We start from the raw sequence: 24517 nt of genomic DNA on the forward strand, positions 1-24517 counted from the left end.
AGGGCCCAACTACTGTAAATATTGGGAGCTGGGCTAGAGACCCAGACTTCCAACTACTGTCCTGGTAAAGTGCTTTTTGGACCATAGCATGATACAGTCTTGCCCAGAAGCAAAGTTGTTGGAGAATTTGTGGGATAGAGAATCAGAGGATATAGTAACGTAGACTTCCTGAATCTGTCCTCCCTCAACAGCCCCTACAGCTCCTGGTTACACTCCCCTGCCCCTCCACTGAGGACGGAGAACACATCTGCATCTCTAACACATGACCTTCCTTGCCTCCTCAGAGATGAGGGGAGAATCGTTCTTCGTCGGCATGAGGACCCCGGGGCAGCCTGTGCACATCTTGGAGGACGGAGGGCTTTTGCTACTCTGCTGCATCGACAGAGACTGGGCTGTAACCCAGTGCTTCGCCGAGGAAGCCTTTCAAGCCATCACCGACTTCAACGACCTCCCCAACTCCTTGTTTGCGTGCAACGTGCACCAGTCCGTGTTTGAACGGGAGGAGAGTAAGGTAGGCTGCCTTTTTGCTGCTCCTGAAATGTGGGGACAGGTGGCATTCTCTAAAAGGCTTCCGGTTGCTAATTGGTGGTTGATGTTTTTGAAAGCGTTTGGTTGGCTTTCTTCTTGGCATGCCTGGGAGGATGAGCAAAGCCTGGCCTATTATCGGCTAATGTTGGAAGGACAGATGACAAGGCTGTAGATGAGACTGTGTGGAATCAGTTCAAGTCCTCTGGGACTCGTCGGTCTGTCTAAGACAAAACAGTGCTGCCAGGAATGCAGATGGCAAGAGACACCCATTGGACCAGGAAGCAGATGTCCTCAACTCCTTAAAGTTTTATTTTCCCTTATTCTGCCAAATCACCTAATTTGCTTTTCTCAAACAACGCAAGCTCTTTTCTCCCCGCCACCCCTCCCGTGGATTGATGAATGTTTTAAAAATAGCATCGTAAAGTGGGACTCAACTCCTGCAAGAGTTCCCTGGAGCAGATAAGCTGGTTGAGTACCGCTTTGCTCACTGATAGCATGGCGGCCTCGTGGGTGATGGGTTGGGTTGCTAGCTGCAAGGTTAGCAGTTAGAATCCTCCAGCCGATTCTTGGGAGAAAGACAGGCTCTCTCTCTACTCCTGTACAGACTGAGGCTCGGAAATCCACAGAGGTGTCTCCACTCCGTCTTTTAGGGCTTCTCTGAGATGGACTCCACTTGATGACGGTGGCTTTACTGTGGCGGGTGGTGCTGCGCTGTGTGTGGTGTCAGGGTTTGAAGGGCAGTGGTAACACCTTGATTTGTAATCCCTGGAGAACGAGGTGGTCTGTATACAAGAATTTTCCAGAAAATGAAGCATTGCATTTGAAGAAACTAACTTGATTTAATTTAAATATCTTAAAGTTTAAACCTCCTTAAATGCCCTTTTTAAGCATCTTCCCCCCAAAAGCAGAGGAAGTAGCATATTTGGAGATCTTTCTAAAGTTTAATACATATTTCTCTGACCTTTGGATGGATGGGGTTGGAAAGAGCAACATCTTTTCCTTCGGATGTGGATTTGTGGTTGTAAATATCCAGCATCAAACATTTGTAAAATCCGGGCAGCATTGGGGGTGGGGGGGCGGGGAAGAAGGATCCTTTTCTCGTCTCTAAATGAAAGGCTAGTTGGAGTCTGGGTTGGAGACCTGGGGTAGGGTTTAGGATCGATATTTCACAAATGCCTACTTACTGTGCTAATTGTGGACTCTACACTCTGTTGACCAAATATGCTGACTGGAAGCCTGTCTTGTGCATGTTTATGGTCGTATAGGTAATCCTGATAGTCCCTGAGAAAGCTACCCTCGGCTTAGGAGTCAATTCAGACTGTTTAAAGATAGTTTTATAATACTGTTGTTTTGGGGCTCGCTTCGGCAGCACATATACTAAAATAATACTGTTGTTTTGGAGCTGGACAATTGAAACGATGGCCTGAAAATAGCTTGGACTCCAAGGAATTATACATGATGAGTCGGCAGTGGTACAATCACCAGATGGCAGAAAGTCAGAAAACGACCGCTGGGAAAGAAACCAGGAATGTGTATTGTGTGATTACAACTGGGTTATAAAACAGTGTCGATTACTCAGGAGAAGTGATTTTCTGTGGCAGACTCTGTACAGAAAATTGGGACGACGTGCCCCTGCTTTCTCATTCTCTCACCTTATGTGTCTGATCAATAATTAAAAGGTGTTTCCTGTGAGGCTTCATGAGGATTAGCATTCTTTCCTGCTTAGAGATGCCTCTCACTCGATTGAAACAAAACAACCTAGAAATGGGCCAGTTTCATGGACGAGAGCTACTCAAGCATGGGTGGTCAGGGGACCAGAACTGAGGACACAGAATGACAGAGGGCTGAGAAGAATTCACACACAGTTGGCTGCCCTCATTTGTTTTGATAGTCTGATCTATGACCAAGTTCAACACATACCACCACCGCCACCAAGGCCACCCCCCCCCCTCACCACCATGGCCACCGCTATTAATTTTGGCTCCTAGTCACCCTATGAAACGAGCCGGTGGGATCTCCCAGGCTGTCACCTTGACCACAGCAGACTGCTACATCTTTCTCTTGCAGGGCAGCTGGGCGACTCATTTCACCAACCTTGTGGTTCCCAACCAATTTCTGAACCACCGGACCAGCCGGGCTCCTATAGATACAGACGGGGTGCATGGGGGCGGGCATTAATCAAGCCTGTGGGGAAGTGGAATTACAAGAGACTGGAATCTCCCTTGAACTTTTTCACGCCCTCTCATACATATATATTAACAGAGGATACGTGACAAGTATTTGCCCCCTACCCTGAAAGGTTGGGGTGCTAACATATTAGCTGCCTTATTATCCTGGAGATGGTTCCAACCGCTGCTCTCCTCCCTCGGGAAGGACTGAGAGCTTTGGAGCTTCCGCCCTGTTTGCCCACCTGCCTGACCTTTTCCATCTTGAGGTAATTTGGATGGCACAGAACTTGACTGCTCATCATACCTGAACAGGTAACACCACGGGATAGTCTCTTCTGGCACTGGGTCTCTGCTTGTTGGAGGGGCAGGGATTCTGACACGCTCGTCTCTGCTCTTCTATTTAAGTCCTTGGATTCTGACACCTCAGGAACATTTCTTTTTGAAACAGCTCCAGGAGGGCCGTGACGCTCCCTCCCATTTTCTGTTCGGCACAAATGCAGGGAGGTGGTCCTTTGGTTTGGTGCTCTTTCGCGAGGAGTGCGCACATTGCATCTGTAGTCCACGGAGAGAGGTCAACACGGAATAAGGAGACAGATAACATAGTGATGTATTGCCTGGCTGTGTGTGTAGGCACACTCACACACCCATTAAGATCATAAAACATGGGGGTCCTTAAGCTAAACACGAAAGGATACATTCTACCAAAATTGGAAGGAGTTGAAAGACCAGGCTCTACTGACCGCACTTAGTCTTTGTGTTTCTCACAAATGGATTGTCTCCATGCACGGCAAGGGATTAGAGCGATTCTCAGATTCACAGTGTTCACTCAGTGGTCCCTCACGATGAATTTCAACCGATTTCGTCTCTTGAAGTGTGCCGAAGGAAATGCGAATCTAGCCTAACACTCAACAGTAGGTATTCCCCTGGAGAATTTTAAGAGTTAAATCTGCCATTACTTGTGATCGTTGCTTTATTCCTCATGTACGTAGTAACCCCAGTCGAGTGTCTATGAAGAATGTGAGAATGCTCTTTGACCTATACAGCTTCATGTCCACAATCTTTATACCCTCAGTTCTAAATCTGCAAAGATCTAAGAACCAGGGCATGGTTTTTGTTTTGTGTTTTTTTAAATTTTTCCCATGACTCATTTGGAGACAGAATCTCACTTGACCTAATTTATTTGTCCTCAGTATCTGACCAGAACTGATGGGAAATGTGCATGTAGTGTGAATATGCCTGTGCTTCTCTGCAGAAACAGTCGTGTCTTTAATTACTGGGCAGGGTCTCTGGGTGGTACGGATAGCAGTTAGCACACTGGGCTGCTCACTGTATCAAGGTTGGAGGCTTGAACTCACTCAGTGCTTTGGAAGAAAGGCCTGTAGATCTAGTTCTAAAATTGGCATTGAGAACCCGCTGGAGCCCAGTTCTACTTTGACACACCCAGGGTGGCCATGTTCTTCACTGACACACTTGGGGTTGACCATGTGTCACAATCAACTTGGCAATAACAGGTTTGGGATTCATTGCTGGTCCCCTACGGGGTGTTCAAAATTACAAAGGAGATTAGAAATTTTGTCTATCTCAGACCTGGCTGGGGCACCAGACCATATGTGTTCCTTGCACCGAATTTCCTTTCCAAATTCCCAAATCCTTCATGCCACACTATTCAGGTCCTAAACCTTTTATGCAGGGAATTGTGGAGCTGTCGAATATTAAGCTGTGCACCTACACCACATGTCTAACAAGAAGCCAGCATGGAAATCTGGATTGGATGCTATCACACTGAGCATTCAATGCATGTGTCCATACTAAGACACCACTGTCTGTCGGGAATAAAGGACACAGTGAAGCCAGGATGAGCACTGGACAGGGACACTGTCTCTATGGCCTCCTCAGATACCATCGAGACTCCTTTTCGGACAAAAGCTTGATTTGCTGTCACTGCCTTCACTGCCACCCCTGCCCCGAAACTCCTGGTGAATGGTCCAACTCTGGGTCCACTGGGCAGCCTCCGGGTCAACCAGACACTTACCGCTGTGTACACAGGTTTGTCCCGATCCAGACAGCCTACTCCAAGGAACGTATATTACAAAACACTTGGTATCAGGCAGTTCCTTTTCTTCAGGGATGTTTTGCCTTGACTGACTTTGAAGTCCCTTCAGGCAGACAAAATGTGTGTTCTTCTTTCTGGTCCTAGCCCCTCACACAGGGCTTGGCCCATCGTAGTGGCCGTGCTGTTGTCCTTAGGTGTCCTCAGCTTGGCTTCAAGTCATAGCGACCCTAGGGAATAGCCCAACAAACACTGGTCGGTCCTGCACCATCCTCACAATGGTTGTCATGTTGAACCCGTTGTTGCAGCCACTGTGTCGATCCATCTCATATGCTGCCCTGCCATTCTACCAAGAAAGGTGCTTTTTTTCTAAGGACCGGTGTCTCTTGATAACATGTCTGAGAGTCTTGCCATCTGGCTTCCAAGACCATTCTGGCTGTACTTCCTCCAAGACAGATTTGTTTGTTCTTCTGGCAGTCCATGGTTTATTAATAAATATTCTTTACTAGTATTATAATTCAAATGCATTAATTCTTTGGTGTGCCTTATTCAGTGTCCAACTTTCACATGCATACAAAGAAACTAAAAATAGTCTTCAAAGTACCCGTCTTGCTTTTCCACACTTTAAAAAAGTCTTGTGCAGCAGATTTGCCCAAGGAAATATGTCATCCGGTTTCTTGACTGCTGTTTCCATGAGCATTAATTGGATCCAAGCAAGATGAAATAGAAGCTCTATCAATATTAAATTATACCTTCACTTAAGAAAACACTGACTGAATTAAGACACAAAGAGGTGGGTTTGCCACAAGTGGGTAATTAATTTGAGACACAGCAAAGATTAGAGCAAGGTTTCCTGATGTTTAGTCCAGTTCTTAACCTACCATATTTGACTGTGGAAAAACAGGTGCTAGAAAGAAAATGGACTCTCCTTCACCACGGACAGTGGCATCAACGGATTTCAGATGGAGACAACCTGGGAGATGCCCAGCAAGATTTAACTTAAACAGAACTGGGTTGGGTCCAAAGCACTGTGATAGTTAAGATACTCTCTTCTTGTGAATAAACCTGTTTTATTAATCACTTCATCTTTGGGACATTTTAGCAGCTCATTCAGTATGCCAAATGAGTTAAACTTTGGAAGTGTCTTGAGCACATGTATGTTTATAACTAGCCCTTGGAGAGAAAGTGGAGGGAGCGAGGGAAAGGAGGAAAGCAGCAAGGAAAGCTGAAATCAGTGCTGTTTGAAGACTTCAGAAAACATAATGGGGATGATTTAAGGCTGAGTGAGGCAGTCATGCCAAGTACATGTGGCAAAGGATGAACAAGGAGATAGCAATCTACTGTAGATTAAGTATCGCTGAATAGAGGTTGAAAACAAACATGTCATTCAACTGTGAGTATGGAAACCTGAGAGTAAGAATGCGGCCAAGCATTAGCTTAAATATGAAAACAGGAAACAGTTAAAGGAGACACACAGCTCTCAAGGGGTTCTTAGGAGTTCCACGGACGCTCTCGTGTTGTTTCTCCGTTATAGGTGGATGCGACATTTACAGGCTGGGTTGCTGCCTTAAAGAATCGCTAAATGGTAAAATGATGGTTCATGGCAGTGTCCAAGTATTTCTTTTTAGTACTTTGGTCTTGTTTCTTCCTTTCGCTGAATGGTGGCTGGACATCCATAATTAGTCACTGCTAATTACCTGGGGGCAACCTGACAGATGACAGGCCTTGTCTGGGGCAGAGTTGAAAGCTGTTGTAGGGACAGTCCCTGGAACTTGAGCCTTTCCTGATGTGACTAACATATTCTAGAAGCATCTTTAGTGCCATGTTTCTCCACAGCACTGAGTGACCCCTGAGGCCCAAGAATCAGACACACCTCTCTCAATGCCCCTAGTTAACTCCCTGGAAATACTTGAGACAGTGGAAAGAATAAAGCCGGATGTACATAGAGTTGAGAAGCACTATTTCTGTGCCTGTGAGTAGGTGAGCATACCCCTTAGATGATACCTAGATAAAAATGGCTGATGTGGTGCATTTATTCTAGGATACTGAAGAGGCCCCCCTCCCCTTCCTGGAAAAAAAGATACTTGGAATCTACTTAATGTGGCATCCACCAGAGCTGCTGCTGTGATGGAGAACCTTTGTGAATTATTAAAATGTGCCCTGTTGGCAGAGGCAGGCTTGGGGTAGCTTGCCTGGGAGGAGGAATGTGACCTTGTAAAAATGGTGCTCTCTCTGTCTGACCAGAGCAACACAGCCCTCTGTAGGAGTAGGTGTTGGAAGGCAATTGGGCTTGATTCGCTATTCTTATTTTTAAAATGGTGAGGCGTTGTTAGGATCTGACCACCTCTAACTTCATAAGGGCAGAAGATCAAGGTCAACAGGAGCCCAAAGCCAATTCCTAAGAGGGTGGAATCTGACATGGCCCGACACTCCAAACTTCCTTAGCAATTCTGACACCAGCTGTCCCTGCCATAGCGCTCTCTGCTTTTCTTCTGGGGTGGAACATTGATTGCAGTGGCCACCCAGAATGCACAGGCAATACTCATGATTTTGATTAGGGAAATTAATAGGCTCCAATTAAGCATCAAAGTTGCTCAGGACACCATTTTTCGGTTGGAACAGCCTCTTCCCAGCCGTGCTTACAGGCAGGTTCATTCTAGTTCTTGGTCTGTCAGTCATGTGGCCCCATGCTTCTGCTCTACTTGGGCAACATTACAACGATCTTTTAGCGCTGCCAATAAATGCCCATAGAGTACACCACTCCTCCATAAGCCTCAGCACAAAGGTGCTCTGTTCTAGCTCCATAGGTCAGCAAATCTAGCTCTCCAATTAAGTGCTGGGAGGTACCCTACTCTGCAAGTGAAACTCAACTCGACTCATTTGATTGGGAAGTCCTATACTCTGTCTCATGCTCTGACTCTTGCTGTTACTCTTCTGATGTCACAGATCTATGCCCTGGATTGAAGTTCAGTGTGCAGGGATCTCAGGAGCCACCGATGCCCTCTACTCCTGGCTTCTCTATTAATCCCCCTTTTCTGCTTCTGAGGTGTGGCTCCTTTCATACCCAGTAGGATAGTAATATTAACTAATTTCCACCCTCGGGGTTCCAAGTTTTCACAATCACAGTTAATCCTGTTATCAAAGCCAAAACTGATTCATGGAATCCTATCAACATCTTTTCCCACTTCCTCTTACCAGGAAAAGAGCAACTACACCTGGTCTTCATGGCCCCACCTGTTGTTTAGTAGGCGTTACAAAGACTATGGCCAGAAGAGCCATACCCAGTAAATCACTGCATCAGAGGAGGCCTTGAGAAGTACACAGATGACATAACTGTCACAGTGGCCCTGTTGTACTGAGAACATTTTAATTATTTCTTATTTTAAAGGATACTCAATTGACATTTGAGCAACATGGGTTTCAACTGTCTAGGCCCACTTACATGTGGATTTTTTTCTCTGTGACTTTTACAGTCAGCTCAAGTGTTGCATGTATCTGCTTAACATCCCAGGTGATGTTAGCTCTGTGCATGAGTAGTTTCTCTTCAGTACCTGCTAGCCCCTTACCCTTTCATCCCCTCTAACTGGAGGTCAACCCCGTGTTTGGTATGACTGTTGATTGCATACATTCTCATGTAACTTGGCAATTCTACTCTTAGGTAAAAGAATAGGAAAACAATTTTATTGAAATAAAATTTTGTACTAAAATATTCACAGCAGTATTGTTTACAATAGCCAAGAGATGGAAACAATCCGAAGGTCCATTAGGGGATGAAAGCATTTTTTTAAAGTGGCATATACATAAACCAAATACTATCTAACCATGCAGTCGTAAAAAGAATGAAGTGCTGATAAAAGCTGTGACATAGATATATCTTGAAGCTATTATGCTAAGTGAAGCAAACCAACATGAAAGGCTGAATATTATATGATTTAATGTATCTGGAATTCAATATATTTATATTCTTCCCCATTTGTATTTGGAGTAGGCTAATACACGGAGATGGAGATCAGATTAGTGGTTGGCAGGGGCTGTGGGAAGGGAGTGGAGAGACTGCGTAATAGTTTCCATTTGGGTTGAGAAAATTCTGGAACTAGATTGCAGTGCTATTACATAACATGGGAAATGCCATTGAACGATATACTTCACACTGGTTATGTCTTAGATTCTTATGCTATAGCATGGCTATCACTCGTGGGTGTCTTTAACAAAGAGACATTAATTAATGTCCTCACAATTTCAGAGGCTAGAAATTAGAATTCAAGACATTGGCTTTAAGGGACAAGAGGCCTACTGGTGTACGCTGAGCAGTTTAACACTACTAGCTACACTCTGGGAGAAAGAGAAGGCTTTCTACTTTCTATGTTTCTAGAGTAGGAATCCCTGGACCTATCTAGGAATTGACACAATGTTGTGGTTCGTTTGGGCTCTAAAGGCAGGTTTCTTCTTCCATATTAGCTCCAGGGGAAGATACTTGGTTGTTTGCTTATTTTCATATGAGCATCTCTCCCTCTATTGTACTTTCTTCTGTGTCTAATCCATTTTTTAATCTCAAAGAGAACTGGCTTAACACTCAGCCAGCATTAATATGGTCTCACTAACCTAAGAAGGAAAGTTCTTTTCCCGAGTGGATGTAGGATTTATAACACAAGTTTTGAGGGGATGAGGGTTTATTTTAAAGTATTTTTACCTCAGTATATGTGTGTGTGTGTGTGTATGTATATATATATATATGTGTGTATATATATATATATATATATATATATATATATATATATATATATATATAAATTCAAGGGATCACTCTTGAATTCCACTGCCTAAGAGGCAGTTGGAGCGGTGAATTCCAGAAGGAAGGAGAAGGCGAACGTTATTACTGTTGTTCTTTTCTTGCTCTCGGCAGCTGAAGATGACATGGGTCACCTTGACCTCTCTTGGCGTCCTTGGTGGTTGACTCTGGTCTGCGTGGAATTCTTGCGCGATCCAGAGAAAGTCAGAGCATTTTGTCATGAACTTTAAAATGGCCACCACAGTGTTCCTCACAGCAGGCCTGACATTTAGCTCAGCGGGATGAGATCCGTGGGAGGGAGATGGGCCGAGTGCTAGTTCCATGAAGAGTATGTAATATTTACGAGAGTGGGGCTGTGAGGGGGCTTCCTTTAGTTCACCGCTTTCTACTCATCAATCATTTTAGTCTCACAATGCTCAGTCAGACTCCTCTAACTCTTCGGAATAGGTGTTCACTAGCAGCATCAGTCTAGTTTATTTGTAAAAGTTCAATCGTTTATGTAGCTATGTTGACAATGCTACATTTTACTAGGATTGTTGTATTCTAACCCTATGTATGGGGTAGTGCTCTTCTGTCCGTTGGCTCACTAGGAGTCAGAATTGACTTTCAGGCAGCAGAGGTAAAAGCCAGGTAGAGTAAAGAACACACACCAAATTCATTGCCAACAAATCCGTTCCAGCTCATGTGGGGGCATGGGTGGTGGTGGTGGTTAGGTGCCAGCTAGCTTGGTTGCAACTCCTGGGTAAAGGTTAATTTCCTTCATTAAGTTACATTTGAAAAGGAAGCTGGATACTTAAATAATCCTGGACTGTGTCAACTCCCTGTGGAGGCCCAGCCCAATTGTGCTTTGACCTCCTAAGCGGTGGGTTTTGAGACTGTTTCACCTCAGCCTCTGTCACCTGCAGATCTTCTGTAGGATTCATGCTGCGGGTTGTTTGCCAGGCAAGGGTTATGCAATACATTTCTGTTAGCACATAGTGCCAGGTACGCTGTTTTCCCTGGGGAACTAGATAGATCTGTCTTGGAAGAGGTACAGCCAGAATGGTCCATGAGAAAGAGGATGGCGAGACGTGATGTCACTTCCTCTGGGCATGTTATCAGGAGAGGTCAGTCCCTGGAAAAGGACATCATGATTGGCAATGCCGAAGGGCAACAAAAAAAGAGGAAGACTCTTGACAAGGTGGATTGGCACTGTGTTGCAATAATGGGCTGAAGCATAGAAACGGTTGTAAGGTCGGTGCCGGACCAGGCAGTGTTTCTTTCTGTTGTACTCGGGGCTGCTGAGTCTCAGCTGACTAGATGACAGCTAACAACAATGCAAAAGGAGATGTACATTTTCCTATTACATAGGAGCCCCGGTGACGTGGTGATTTTGCGGTGGGTCACAGGTCAGCACTTTGAGACCGTGGACAGAGATAAGATTTCCCCTCCTGTAAAGCTTTATTAGTTTGGGAAACTCATGGGCAGTCCTGCCTTGCCCTCGAGGTTCGCTGTGAGTCAGAATCTACGCAATAGCAATGAGTTTTGTATTATGTTTCTATTTTTTTCCCTGGGTCTCAGGAAGCTCAAATTAAAAGCAAATGAGTACTCATAGCAATTCTACTTATTCTCATTGGTCTTGATCATCTGTTTCTCTTCTATCAACTTAATTATGCCAGTATATCATTTAAGAAACTTAAATTTTTTTGCCAATTAAACCTTGTTGAAAATTTAAGGATGTCTATAGCAATCATCCTTTAACAAGTGAGGAGGCTGGCCAGTGGTTATTCGGGGTATATTTTAAAATTAAAACATCCTTCGAAGAGTACCACTCAAGTGAGTAGATGTCATACTTTTAGAGTAAAATAAGTAAACATCACCGTGTTTTGTTGAAACTCACTTTTACTACAGCAATTGTCAAGCATCTTCCGGGAAAACAGTGTAACTTGGCGATCACGGTGGAACCACATTGTTTCCATTACACGTGCGGTGGGGAAAAGTACCCGGTAATAAAACAAGCCCTTGTTCTGAAATCGGATCACGAGTCTCATATGGATTCATGAGAAAATGACCACCACTGTTGACTCCTTTGAGGACTTGTCTATTTAAAGTTGTTCTCAAAATAGGTCAGTCTAATTTTGAATCCCAGAATCTAGTAACTTAGATTATTTCACGAGAAGTTTGTCATCTCAATGTCTTTTTCTTTTTTTAAAAATTCTTTCCCCTAAATAGATTGTTTTCTTTACTGGTGTTGTCTTTCACAATGTTACAAAACATGAACTGGAAATCTGCTTAGACCTCATTGCTGAAGTTCAAGGCTTTGGAAGAAGCACATGAAAGGGAAGGATTTAGGCTCTTCAAATAGCCTCTCTGGACACCGTCAGAGAAGTGTTCCTGCAATATCAGAAGTTCGGCATTGATAACTGACTGTAGCAGATTGGTCTCCACCGGCTCAGCGTGTTCTCAATGTGGGCAGAGGGGGACTTCATGGTTGGGAAGAAGAGGAGAGAGTGTTCTTGGGTTTTCCTAGGCCTGCTTTTGTCCAGCTTGCTGTTGACAACTGAAATCTCAACACCAATGGAGTCTTCTTTCCCCTTAAGTAAACGTCCTGAGGTTACATATCCCAATGCACGTGGTCCCTTGTAATGACCTCTTCTCTATAACATTCCTGGTAGCATCTTCTTTGCAGTATGTTGAGTGGTGCCAAGCCCTTGCATGTTTAGGGTGCATTTAAGTTTGTGGAACCAAGTCCCTTAGATTCAGGCATAGTGAGCCAGGTGAGCAACCGACCTGAGTCATATTCATTTGAAAGCGACACACAAACACCATAAAGAGAAATAGCCATACAAGAATAAAAATGATCTACTTTTGGAGCCTGGGAACTAACCTTTGACTTGTTCTCAAAACACACGATGAAAGCCTTGTTTCAGCAAGGTCACCATTTTGGAGAAGGAGCACTGGGTTGGCTGTATTTGGAAGAACCTAGGGTATTAAATCAGATGCAGAATTATTTTTCTTGGCTATTATACATCACTTACAATGTACCCAGCTCTGGCTCTTAGAGCCCTGTCCATTGCTGAGCAAATAGATGGGCTCTGTGGTTCGAGGCTTAATCTGTACTCAAATATCTGCTAAAGTAGCTTCGAATCTTTTGGAGTTTGAAGGCATTCAGTGGTCAAGAATCCCCTTTGTAATGAATGTATACACTATGTGTATGTGTATACATTTAGACATATACCTAGATACATATATTCTAAAATGTACCAGTGAACACAAGTTGTACAACTGAAATATTTGTTATTGAGCTAGTGCCAACTCATGGCAATGCCTATGGGGCGGGCAGAACGGCTTCATGGCGTTTTCAAGGCTGTGACCTTTGGGAGCAAATCATAAGGGCTCTCTGGCATGGGGAGAGGGGGAGGTGCACCTCCGACCTTTCAGCTTGACCACTTGTGCCCCTTGGACTCCTATACAACTGGGACTGCATGTATAAGTGTCCCAGAGAGGAGACGGATTCATAAATACAGTAGCAAGTAGAGCGATTATGCCACATTCGTCTACCAATAAGTTACTGAACGTGTACTAAATCCCAAGTATTGTTCTAGGCACTGTGAGAACAGAAATGCAATGTAGCCCATGCCCTCGTGGAGCTGAAAGTGTCTACTTATTCACTGCCCTCGAGTCCACGCTGAATCACAGCGACCCTATAGGCCAGGGTAGAACTGCCCTTGTTAATGGGCGTTGAAGGCCCTTTCTCTCTAATGTCCACTGGGGGACGTTAAGTGGAGTAGACCTCAGGCACCATGAGCACTTTCAGGTGGATGCCGTCAGTACAAGAATACAGGCACGGAGAACTACGAGGTGGAAGGCAGGCCTCAAGACATATTTTGTTCTTCAGTTCTCAATGACACGCTCTAAGCTGCACCGAGTTATGCATTCCTCCTTCAGGAAATGGGCTGGCATCGGTGACTTGAGGACATGATTTTTTTTTCAGGCCCTCTGCTTGTGTAATCAGCATTGTTGTCTGCCCTGTCTCGTTGCCTGTTGGGAAAGGATGACTGCTGAGGGAGGGAGGCAGGCAGAGAGAAAAGAGACTGCCTTTGACCTTGGCAGGAGGAGCTTCTTGTCCAAATAAACCAAGACAGTGACAGGCGAGACATGCGAGGTGTGACCCACGGGTCCCAATTTTTCCCTTCAGCGTGTGAAATGTCTGCTCTCCTCCAAAGGTGAGCTGTGAGCTGGCTGTTTTTAAAAGCTGCCACCTGTGAGCAGAGAGAGGGTGTTCTTTGACAACATGACATCACTGAAGCCTCTAGGCATTGAGTCATCATTATTTTGAGGAAGCTCTGGGCTTTTTTTGGGTGGATCTAAGAATAGCCCCAGTGTCCGGACTCAACAGCGATCCTGTCACCACTCGGCAGTTGCAGTGGAATGCCATCTGCGTTTCCACAGTCAGGGCACACGTTTTCACAGGTTACCTCCAAACCTTCCCTTTTTAGGCTCGCCTCTATTGGCATGGTGACTTTATCCAAAAGTGCTACTTGAAGCCGCCTGGTAGCCGTTTGCCATAGACGGGCATATGTCTTATTGTACACAGCAACAGCCTCCAGAGCAAAGTAGCGAGTCTGAATCCTAATGGGCTTAATATCTGCACTCAATACCCTTAGTCAGCAATCTTACCCAACTTTAAGACCTATTTCTGTGGTGGAGCTTTATGCATCGAGGGGCTCTGGACATACCTCACTTATTTCGCACAGGAGACCCAGGGGACTAGAATGCTGTTGGATTCTGTGGATGCTCTCAGAATCAACACAGACCAGCCAAAGCAAACGACACTATAGCCCGTTAGACTAAATATACATGGAAATTGCAGCGTGCATTGGACCTTGATGACAGGGCAATAAAAAGGCTTGAGCAAGCACAGAAATGGAACTTTGGGGGTCACTGCGGGGCCTGGTTTTTCCATTGCCTGGTCAGAGGATACACCCAAATATGATCAGGGTCCTTCATGTGCCACTTGTAAGCCCATAGGAGTAATAATGGTTGGTGAGCGCAGCCAAATGCTTTCCCAACTGAAGCATAAATGGAAACAGCTGCTGGGCACAGAAGGAGGCCGTTGTTCAACGTTACATCATCATGGTGTGTGTCTGTGTGGGTGTAGGTGACAGAAGGGCAGTCGCATTATCTGTGTCTGTCTGAGTCACGGGCCAGTGCATGGCCTGGGCTTGTTGCCGAGTGCCTGCTGGGAAGGCTGAACTTCATTTTGAACCATCGCTACTTTGATGGGGTGCGTTTCTGCTTTCATGATCCCAGAGCTCAAGTATCGTCCCTAAGTGGGAGAATAGGACAGCAGTGATCAAGAGAGAAGGTTCGAGAATCTATCCCTCCACCTTGGACAAAAACTCCATTTCACCACTGGTTAGCTGTGGCCTTGGGAACTTTATCTAGCCTTTCAAAACCTGTTTCTTCTTCCAGAAAGTGGCAATCAGGGACACTAGTTGCTTCATAGAGTTGCCAGGAGGGTATAACGTGATAATACTCCAGGTACCTTGATCATAGTAACTGTTGAAAAGTGTTGACTAGCAATAAGAATTTGTGCCAAACAGTCTGATCATCTGTATCATTCAAAACCCATAGGACTCTTGTCTTCCTTGCCTGTGGTTGCTGCGTAACTCACCAAAGAGCAGAGTGCTACTCACCCCCCATGTCTAGTCTTCCTCCCCTCGGAACTTCCGAAATCAAGATAAGGAAGTAAACGGATTGACTTTCTTTTGAAGTTACCATGGTTGGTAAGCTCTGGACTACTAACTGAAAGGTTAGATGTTCAAATCAGCTAGGAGGTACTTTAGGAACCAGGCTAGCTTCTGAAAGGCCGCTCAGCCTTGAAAACCCCACGGTGTAGTTTCTGCTTCGCAGGTATGTGTCTCTACCAGGCAGATGCAACTTCACGGGGACTAATAACAAGAGCCTTTACAAAAAGCAGATCAGGGACAAAACGTTTGCTCTCTTATATAGCGGATTTCCAACAGCCCACGTTTCCTTCCTCCACCAATCAAGAGCCAATCCCGTGTTCTCCCTCCGCTACCAATCTGTAGAAAACTCCACTTCCTTTCATGCTGAGTACAAAGTTCAAAAGGCTAGATATAGTCACTTGGAAGTCCTCGATGTGTGTTCTATAGTTTGAAGCTTGATATTTCCGGGCTTTTGTGTTTGTCGGGGAATCCTGGTGGTGCAGTGGGTTAGGCACTGAATGGCTAACTGCAAGATTGGTTCCAACCTACCAGCCACTCAATTAGAGAAAGTTGAGGTTTTCTATTCCTATAAAGATTTAAAGAGTTACAGATTTGAGACAGTTCTTCTGTCCTGCAGGGTCCTTATTAGTCAGAATTTACTCAATGGCAGTGCGAGTTGGGGAGAGAGAGTGAGTGTTAGAGGCTGAATGTCTTTGGAAGGTATTTTAAAAGACAGTCTGTTTTGCCTTTTTTAGCCCCACTCCTACTAGTTTGTCTTTTCATCAGTATCCAGAGACAACTGAATTGGTTAACCAAGCCTTTTTTTGGTGAGTCATTAGTCATTGAAATTTTAATGTCAGGAAACAGGCCTACTTTGCTGTTGTTTCATGCTCCTTAATAGAAAATTTTGTCTGTGTTAATTGTGAAGTGGATCTGATTACTTTAGAAGAATCCTTGGTGGTGCAGTGATTAAGTAGCTTGGCAGCTAGCGTCAAGCCTGGCTGTTCGAACCCACCAGCCACTCCAGGGGCAGAATAGTGTGCCATTCTGCTTCCATGAAGATTACAGCTTTGGAAAACCCATGGGGAAGTTCTACTTTGTCTGTAGGGTCGCTGTAATCCAGCATTAACTCGGTGCCGTGCATTGAGGTGGTTTCATTTTTATTTATTTGTCATTAAAAGGGATTTCTATTTCCATCATAAAGAGAAGGGAAATGAGAACAGAGCCTTTTAAAATCAGAATGGTATATGTATACATTCCATAGGAAGTATGTCAAGGTCCTCAGGAATCCAAGCATATTTTCTAAAGAATGTAGTTGGGGAAACGACATAGCCACCTACCACAATGGTATTATTCAGCCATGAAGAGACATGAAGTTCTAATACATGCTGCGACGTAAATAAACTTTGAAGTTATGTGAAAGTGAAATGAGAGACAAAAGGCAACTGTCATATGATCCCATTTGGAAAGGCACCTGCAGAGAGAGCAGCCGGGTTTATCAGTGATGGAGTCCTTGCGTGGAGCAAATGGTGACGTGCTCTACTACGGGGGGGAGATTTGGTGGGTGAATCCACCGAGAGGCACCTGAGGGGACAGGCCTGGCACCGAGGTAGCCTCTGTGAGCACCCGATGGAGCAAGTCTACCGGGCACACATGAGACCGCCATGAGTGGGCATTGAGTTCATGCGGTGAACATCAAGGCTAAAGGGCAGGAGGAAAGCGGGAGGGGAAATGGGAGCTACTGCTGCAGGGAGCACTGGGTTAGGTGATTGGGGAAAAAATGTGGAAAAGAGTAGTGCTAATGGTTGTTTAATGTGGTGAATGCTACTGAATTGTCCATGTAAAGATGGATGAGGTGGCAGATATTTTGTTATATGTGTTTTGCAATCATTTAAAAAATCGCCAAATGAAAAGTTGATATTTTCTCTGAGAAGCAGCATTATAAAAAATGTTTACATTGTGCTTTATACAATTGATGTATGTATATGTGTGGATTGTGATAAGAGTTGTATGTGCCCCTAATAAAATGTAAAAAAAGAAAACAAAGTTTACATTAGTATGAGTGATTTTACCAAATAGTATTTCATACGATTACAAAAAAACACCAAATTCTTCTGACAACCTTCTACAATCAGTACAAACAGAATGATAGTTAATACCATTTAGGGTAGCCTTATTTTGAGCAGTTTTATTATCACGTAGTTCACATAGTATCAATTCAGTGGTTTGAATATCTATTAAAAAGAGCTGCGCAATCATCGCCACAATTTCAGAACATTCTCTTCATTCTTGTCCTCATTATTATTAGCTCCCCATTACTGCACACCCCCCCGCCCCCGCCACAACCCCTAAGAACTATTCATTTAGTTGCTGGCTGTATAGGTTACATATGCTCGTTTTCATCTAAATAAAACCCTACTGAAAAACCCCAACACCAACAAAATAAAACAGAATACTCCCCACCCTTCCCAGAGGAAGCAGGATGCAGTAGAAACCAGAACAGAGTCAAACGGAAAGGGGACACACTGTGTTCAACGTCAACCTAACTATTCTGCAGTAATCCACTTTGCAGTGCACTCTGAGGGCAAGACAATTCATATTCCTGGTTAGTGGTCTGCAGGGGTTCCGTGGAGGTTTCATGCATGGGAGGACTCTGGAAATGGACTTAAGGGTTTGTGATGGGTCTTGTATTCATCATCATCGTCATCATCATTGATCATTCATCAGAATTGAAGCGCTGATGCAATTCTCCCCTTTGATCTTGTTGGCGTCAGTTGCTTGGAGCCAGTTCCGACTCAGCGTGACCCAGTGTGCCACAGAAAGAAGCTCTGCCCGGCCATGCACCATCCTCACAATATGGTTCCTCTGGGCGAGCCCATTGCGGCAGCCACTGTGTCGGTCCATTTTGTCCGTTCATTATGTTCTTTATTTCTAAAGATGGCATTTGATGGCAGCATCCAAAATAAAAAGCAACGTACGATAAAAATGACACAAAGTAGTCGTTTTGATAAGTGACACTTTAGAAGCTCCTACGGCGCTCAGTTGAGTGAGTAAGGATAGCTGACCAACAGTCATTCATCAACAAGACATGGGCCCGCCTGTAGTTTGAGGGAATTTACGGTAAGGTCTCCATTTCGGTCACATATGTGGCTGCATATTTGGCCTTTTATATATTTATTTCCCACACAAATCATCATGATTTGACATAAATGTGTAAACTATACATTTACTTTGTAGCTTTGAGTACAAAGTTAATGACTATTATAGCCCCCCCCCCCCCCGTTTTAATTGGAAATGGTATCGATATATTTGAAATAAAGCTGTGCTGTGAAGATAGAGTTTGTTTCTAATATTAATTCCACTTTCAATTGCCTGAAGTAGATGGGTGATCCAAACGATGGTATAAAGAATTCTTTTTGTCTTAACTTTTGATGAAATATTGTGTTAAAATTAAAAGGTTGGTGTTGCTCTACCATTGTGAGGTCTTAGGGGTGTACTTGTTGACTTGAAAGGACAATTTTAATATCACATCTCTCTTAGACCATACCTAAGAACAAGTGATCCTGTGTTCCCTTCATACCATGCAGACATGGGAATTGCCTCAGCATTCCTGGTTGTTGAGCGTTAGCACAGACAAGGAGGGGACCCTTTCTGAGATGTTTTCCTTCAGTGAATGTATTGAGGAATCATGTATTTGATTCAGAAAAAAAAACTCAAACTCACTGCCGATGTAAAGTCGATTTAGAATCAGCGAGACTCCATAAAGCAGAGTAGCACTGCCCCTGTGGATTTCCAAGACTCAATCGTTATGGGGGAAATAAAGCTTCATTTTTCTCCTGCAGAGTGGCTAGTGGTTTTGAACTGCTGAGCTGGCAGTTAGCAGCCCAACATGTGACCTCTGATGCCACCAGGTCTCTCTGTAATACATTAGAGAGGTGCAAATGGTTTTGATATGCTTGCTGCTAATTGAAAGATTGACACGAGCGAAATCTCCAAAGAAACTATTTCTGAAGAACCAGTACTTTGAAAGCCCTATGGGCACTCAGTTCTACTTTGACACCTATGGGAGGTCCCTGTGAATGGGAAGAAAACCTCCAGTGGCAACAGGTTTGCTTTCTAGATACATATTAAATCCGCGTCTCAATTTCTTTTTCTTAATATGTATCCTCTATTACCAGGGCCACTCCCCATGCTGTGTCTCCAAATACTGTCCTCTATAGTGCTGTGCTATTCTATAGGGACATCGTGTCTCAAGCTATTGTCGGCTCCTCAGCCCTCTCTGTGCCTTAGCTGCTCCAAGCAAGGATGTCGTCCTCAAGACTTGGTGTGTCAGAATGGGGTCTAGTCCCTCACTCTTTTTCTTTCTTTCTTTCTTTCTTTCTTTCTTTCTTTCTTTCTTTCTTTCTTTCTTTCTTTCTTTCTTTCTTTCTTTCTTTCTTTCTTTCTTTCTTTCTTTCTTTCTGTGTTGGCTCTCATGTGGGTGGGATGGGCTGGCCCTTCTCCCCAGCCTGTAGCTGCAGTGTAGACCTCTATCATTCTTTCTTCTAGGGCGGGGAACTGCATGGCTTGGATTGGGGCTGGCGGTAGCCCTCTCTGTTAATGGATTGATCCATGCAGTTACATTGCCCTCCAGGCTTGGTGTGCCATGATGCTGTCTGCATTCTCTCTCCTTTTCCTGTGGAGACATAAACAACACCCTCCCGTGAGTGGAGTAGTCCCGTGCTCCCCCAATGCCATCGTCGCCCCACTCCCTTTTCCCCTTCTTTATGTTGGATGCCATATACGTCATTGGGCTTGGTCTGTCCCCTGCCCTTGTACCGGTCCCTCAACCCATGCATTATATATGAAATAGATTTTCTTCTGTACCCACTGTGTTGATTGGACTTATCTCAGTGGTTTCATGTTGTACTTATCCTTTTGTGCATGGCTAACTTATGGCTTAGCATAATTTCCTCCAACTCTTCCCATGAGACAATGAGCTTCATGTGTTCATCACTGTTGTTTAGGGATGCATAGAACTCCATTGTGTGTATATGCCAGAATTTTCTAATCCACTTATCTAGCAATGGAAATTTAGGTTGTTTGGGATCTTTGTCATTGTGAATTGCGCTGCAATAAACATTGGAATGCAGATGATTGGTCGCAGTATCTATTTCTTACTTCTTCTACGTCTATGCCCAATAGGGGCATTGCTGAGTTGTAAGGTAACTCAATTTTCATTTGGTTTAAATATCACCAGATTGCTTTCCACAGTGCCTCTATGTATCTACAAGACAACCAGCAGTGGATGCAAGTTCCTATCTTGTCACAACACCTCCAACACTTGTTGCTCTCTGATTTTTTGAACTGGGCTATCCTCCAGGGTATTAGGTGGTATCTCATGGTTGCTTTAATTTGCATTTCTTGCATGGTTAATGATTGGGAACATTTTCTCATATGATTATTAGCCATTTGGGTTTCCTCCCTGGTGAAACTTCTGTTCAGGTCTTTTGCCCACTTCCTTAGAGGGCTCTCTGCTTTTTTCTTGTTGCAGGCTAGGAGGGCATTGAATTTTAGTAATAAGCTCTTTGTCTGATGTGTCATTGCTACCAATCTTCCAGTCTGTGGGTTCTCTTATGACGTTCTTGGTGAAGTCCTTCAATGCACACAGGTATTTTATCCTTAGTATATCCCACTTGTCAATTTCAGCTTCTTCTGTGTGTGCCTTCCCTATTTCGGTTAGCCTATGTATTCCCTTCTCAGGTTTGTCTTGACCCCTTTCTTGATGGCCCTAATAATTTGGGGTTTTACTTTGAAGTTTGTGATCCGCCTTGGATTTGTTCTTGTGCATGGGGTGAGGAAAGGATCCTGCTTCATTTTTCTGCATGGAGATATCCATTTTTTCCAGTACCCTTGTTAAAGAGGGCATCCACTTCCCATCTGATGTTTTTTGGGGGGTCCTAATTGAAAATCAGTTGTCTATATGCTGCTGCTGTTATTTCACGGTTTTCTGTTCTTTTCCATTGGTCTGAGTATCTGCCATTTTTCCATTACCAAGCTCTTTTGACCACTGTGGCTATATAGTATGTTTTAAAGTCAGGTAAAGCAAGCCCTCCGACTTTGTCTTTCTTCTTGAGGAGTTCTCTGTTAATTCTAGGCTTCTTCCCTCTCCATTAGAAGTTGGTAGTCAGTTTTTCCATTTCTTTGAAAAAGTTAGTTGGTATTTATATTGACATTTTACTATATTGAGTCTTCCAGTCCACGAGCATGGGATATTCTTCCATTTGTGGAGGTCACTTCGGGCTTTTTGTAGTAGGTTTCTGTAGTTTTCCTCATACAATTTTTTTTCTTTTTGAGAGGTAGAGGGTTAGGTATATCCCTAGGTATTTCAATTTGTGGTTCGCTATTTTGCAGGGCACCACCTTCTTGATCTCCTATACCATGGTCTCGTCTGAGGCTCTTGTATACAGCGATCCGACAGACTTATGTTTGTTGAACTTGGATCCAGCCATTCTTCCATATTCCTTTATCACTGCCAGCACTCCTTTTGTGGAGCTTTTGGAGTTTTCAATAAACAGAAACATGTCACCTGTAAATAACTATAGTTTTGTCTCTTTATTTCCCCAGATGATTACCTCTAACATCCGTTCGTGCCTTATGTTGTTAGCTAGGACCTCCAGTACAATCTTGAATAAAAGTGGGGACAAGGGCCGTCCTTGTCTGGTACCCTTTTTCAATGGGAATGTTTTCATCATTTCTCTATTGACTATGGCATTGGCTGTTGGCTTTTCATAGGTAGCTTGTATTAACTTGAGGAATTCCCCTTCCATTCCTGTCTTCTTGAGTGTCTTAATTAGGTATTGGTGTTGGATGTTGTCAAATGCTTTTTCTGCATGTATTGATCTTATCATGTGGTTGTTATCTGTAGTTTTTCTCAGTGTGATAGATGAAGTTAATGGACTTTCAGATGTTTAACCATAGTTGAAGCTCTGGAATGAATCTCACCTACCGTATATACTCAAGTATAAAACAACCTGAATATCAGCCAAGGCACCTAATTTTACCACAAAAACTGCATGAAAATGCTGAAAAACTCGACTTCTACACTCATATATATGGTAATTATGATGGATGATTTGTTTAATATACTCTTGTATTCTATTGGCCCATATTTTGTTAAGGATTTTTAACAATGCTTATTAGAGATATTGATCTGTAATTTTCTATTCTTGTGGAACCCTTGCCTGGTTTGTGTATCAGTGTTATACTAGCTTCATGCAATGAATTTCGGAGTTTACCATCTTTTTCTATGTTCTGGAATACTTTGTGCATGATCAGTGTCAACTCCTCCCTGAATGCTGGTAGAATTCTCCTCTGAAACTATCTGTTCCCACAGTTTATTTCATTGGTAGTTTCTTGATAACCTTATTGTTCTATTTTATTGCTTTGGATCCATTGAGGTTCTTGACCTCTATCTGGGTTAAACTAGGGAGGGATTGTTTTTCCAAGCATTTGTTCATGTCTTCCAGGTTGTTGAATTCATTGGAATGCAGATTTCCATAGTAATTTATAATTATCCTTTTAATCTCTTTAGGGGCTATTGATGCTTGTTCCTTCCTATCCTTGGTTAAGCTTTCCAATGGTCTTTCAATTCTGTTAACCCTTTCGAATAACCAGCATTTTTTGCTGCATTGATTTGTTGCATTGTTTTCTTGTCTTTCCACTCCTTTATCTTCACCCTGCTTTTTGCTATTTCTATTCTTTTGCTATTGGAGGGATTGTTCTGTTGACTAAGTTCTAGTTGCTGAAGATTTTGTGATAGCATATCAGTCACAAGTCTCTTTTCCTTTTTCAAAGCAGTATTAATTGCCATCAAATAACTTCTGAAAATTGCTTTTGCTGTATTCCATAGGTTTTGATACATTGTTTTCTCATTCTTGCTAATGTCTAGAACCTTCCTCATTTCACCTCTAATTTAGGCCAGCACCCACTCATTTAGCAGAAGATCATTATTTATCCTCCAATTATTTGCCCTTGTATTTTTGATCATCCTTTTGTTTATCTCCAGCTTTATGGCGTGGTGCTCTGAGAGGGACGTCTTATTGATCTCTAGGTGTTTGAATTAACTCAAGCTTGACTGGTGCCCCAGCATGTGGTCTATGTTTTTTAATAAGAGCCATGTGTATTCTTTTGCATTTGATTAGGGAGCTTTATAAATGTCTCTCGGTTCAAGTTGCCTAATTGTGGTGTTTAATTCAGTAGCTTCCTTGTTGAATTTATTTCCTGGTGGGAGACTTCTCTTTTTCTGATAGCGGTTTATTAAAGTCACCTACTATGATTGTTGAGTCTGGCGATTTCTGTTTTTTTTTGTTTGTTTGTTTTAAACATTTTATTAGGGGCTCATACAACTCTTATCAAAATCCATACATAAACATACATCAATTGTATAAAGCACATCTGTACATTCTTTGCCCTAATCATTTTCAAAGCATTTGCTCTCCACGTAAGCCCTTTGCATCAGGTCCTCTTTTCCCCCCTCCCTCCCCACTCCCTCCTCCCTCATGAGCCCTTGATAATTTATAGATTATTATTTTGTCATATCTTTCTCTATCCAGAGTCTCCCTTCACCCCCTTCTCTGTTGTCTGTCTCCCAGAGAGGAGGTCACATGTAATCAGTTCCCCCTTTCCAACCCACTCGCCCTCTACTCTCCCAGTATCACCCTTCACACCCCTGGTCCTGAAGGTATCATCTACCCTGGATTCCCTGTGCCTCTAGCTCCTATATGCACCAGTGTACAACCTCTGCTCTATCCAGACTTGCAAGGTAGAATTTGGATCATGGTAGTTGGTGGGAGGGGAGGAGATGAGTTAGTTAGGGTGCGATGTAGTACTGATGAAGAATCCAGCTTTCCCCCAGATCCTGATTTTGGTTTTTGAAGAATTTATTTGACATATTTTGTGGGTCTCCCATTAGATGTGTATATATTTATTGTGCTCATGGGTTCTTAATATACTGATCCTTTTAGCATTATATTTGTTATGGTTTGCACCTTGGCATTGATTTTGTCCAAGATTCGGATTGCAACCCCTGCTTTGTTGTTGTTGCCGCCATTTGTTTGCTATATTTTTCGCCAGCCTTTTATTCTTAGTATTTTTGTCTGTGAGCTGAAGAAATATTTCTCATAGGCAACAAATTGTTGTGTTATTGTCTCTGAGCCAGTCTGCTAGCCTTCATCTTTTAATGGGTGAATTCAAACCGTCGACACTCAGAGTTATTGCAACAAACTGGATT

At 43.5% G+C, this 24517-nt stretch overlaps 1 protein-coding gene across 1 annotated transcript in view; it reads left to right on the forward strand.

Annotated features, from left to right (window-relative positions):
• Positions 1-286: 286 nt before the first annotated feature.
• RCAN2 (regulator of calcineurin 2) overlaps positions 287-24517 on the forward strand; it is a 251420-nt gene continuing 227189 nt past the window's right edge. The window contains exon 1 of the mRNA XM_075554084.1: positions 287-511. Coding sequence (XP_075410199.1) covers positions 287-511 — 225 coding nt within the window. The remainder of the gene's footprint in view (positions 512-24517) is intronic.

Source organism: Tenrec ecaudatus, chromosome 7 (assembly GCF_050624435.1).
Source record: "Tenrec ecaudatus isolate mTenEca1 chromosome 7, mTenEca1.hap1, whole genome shotgun sequence".
NCBI lineage: Eukaryota > Metazoa > Chordata > Mammalia > Afrosoricida > Tenrecidae > Tenrec > Tenrec ecaudatus.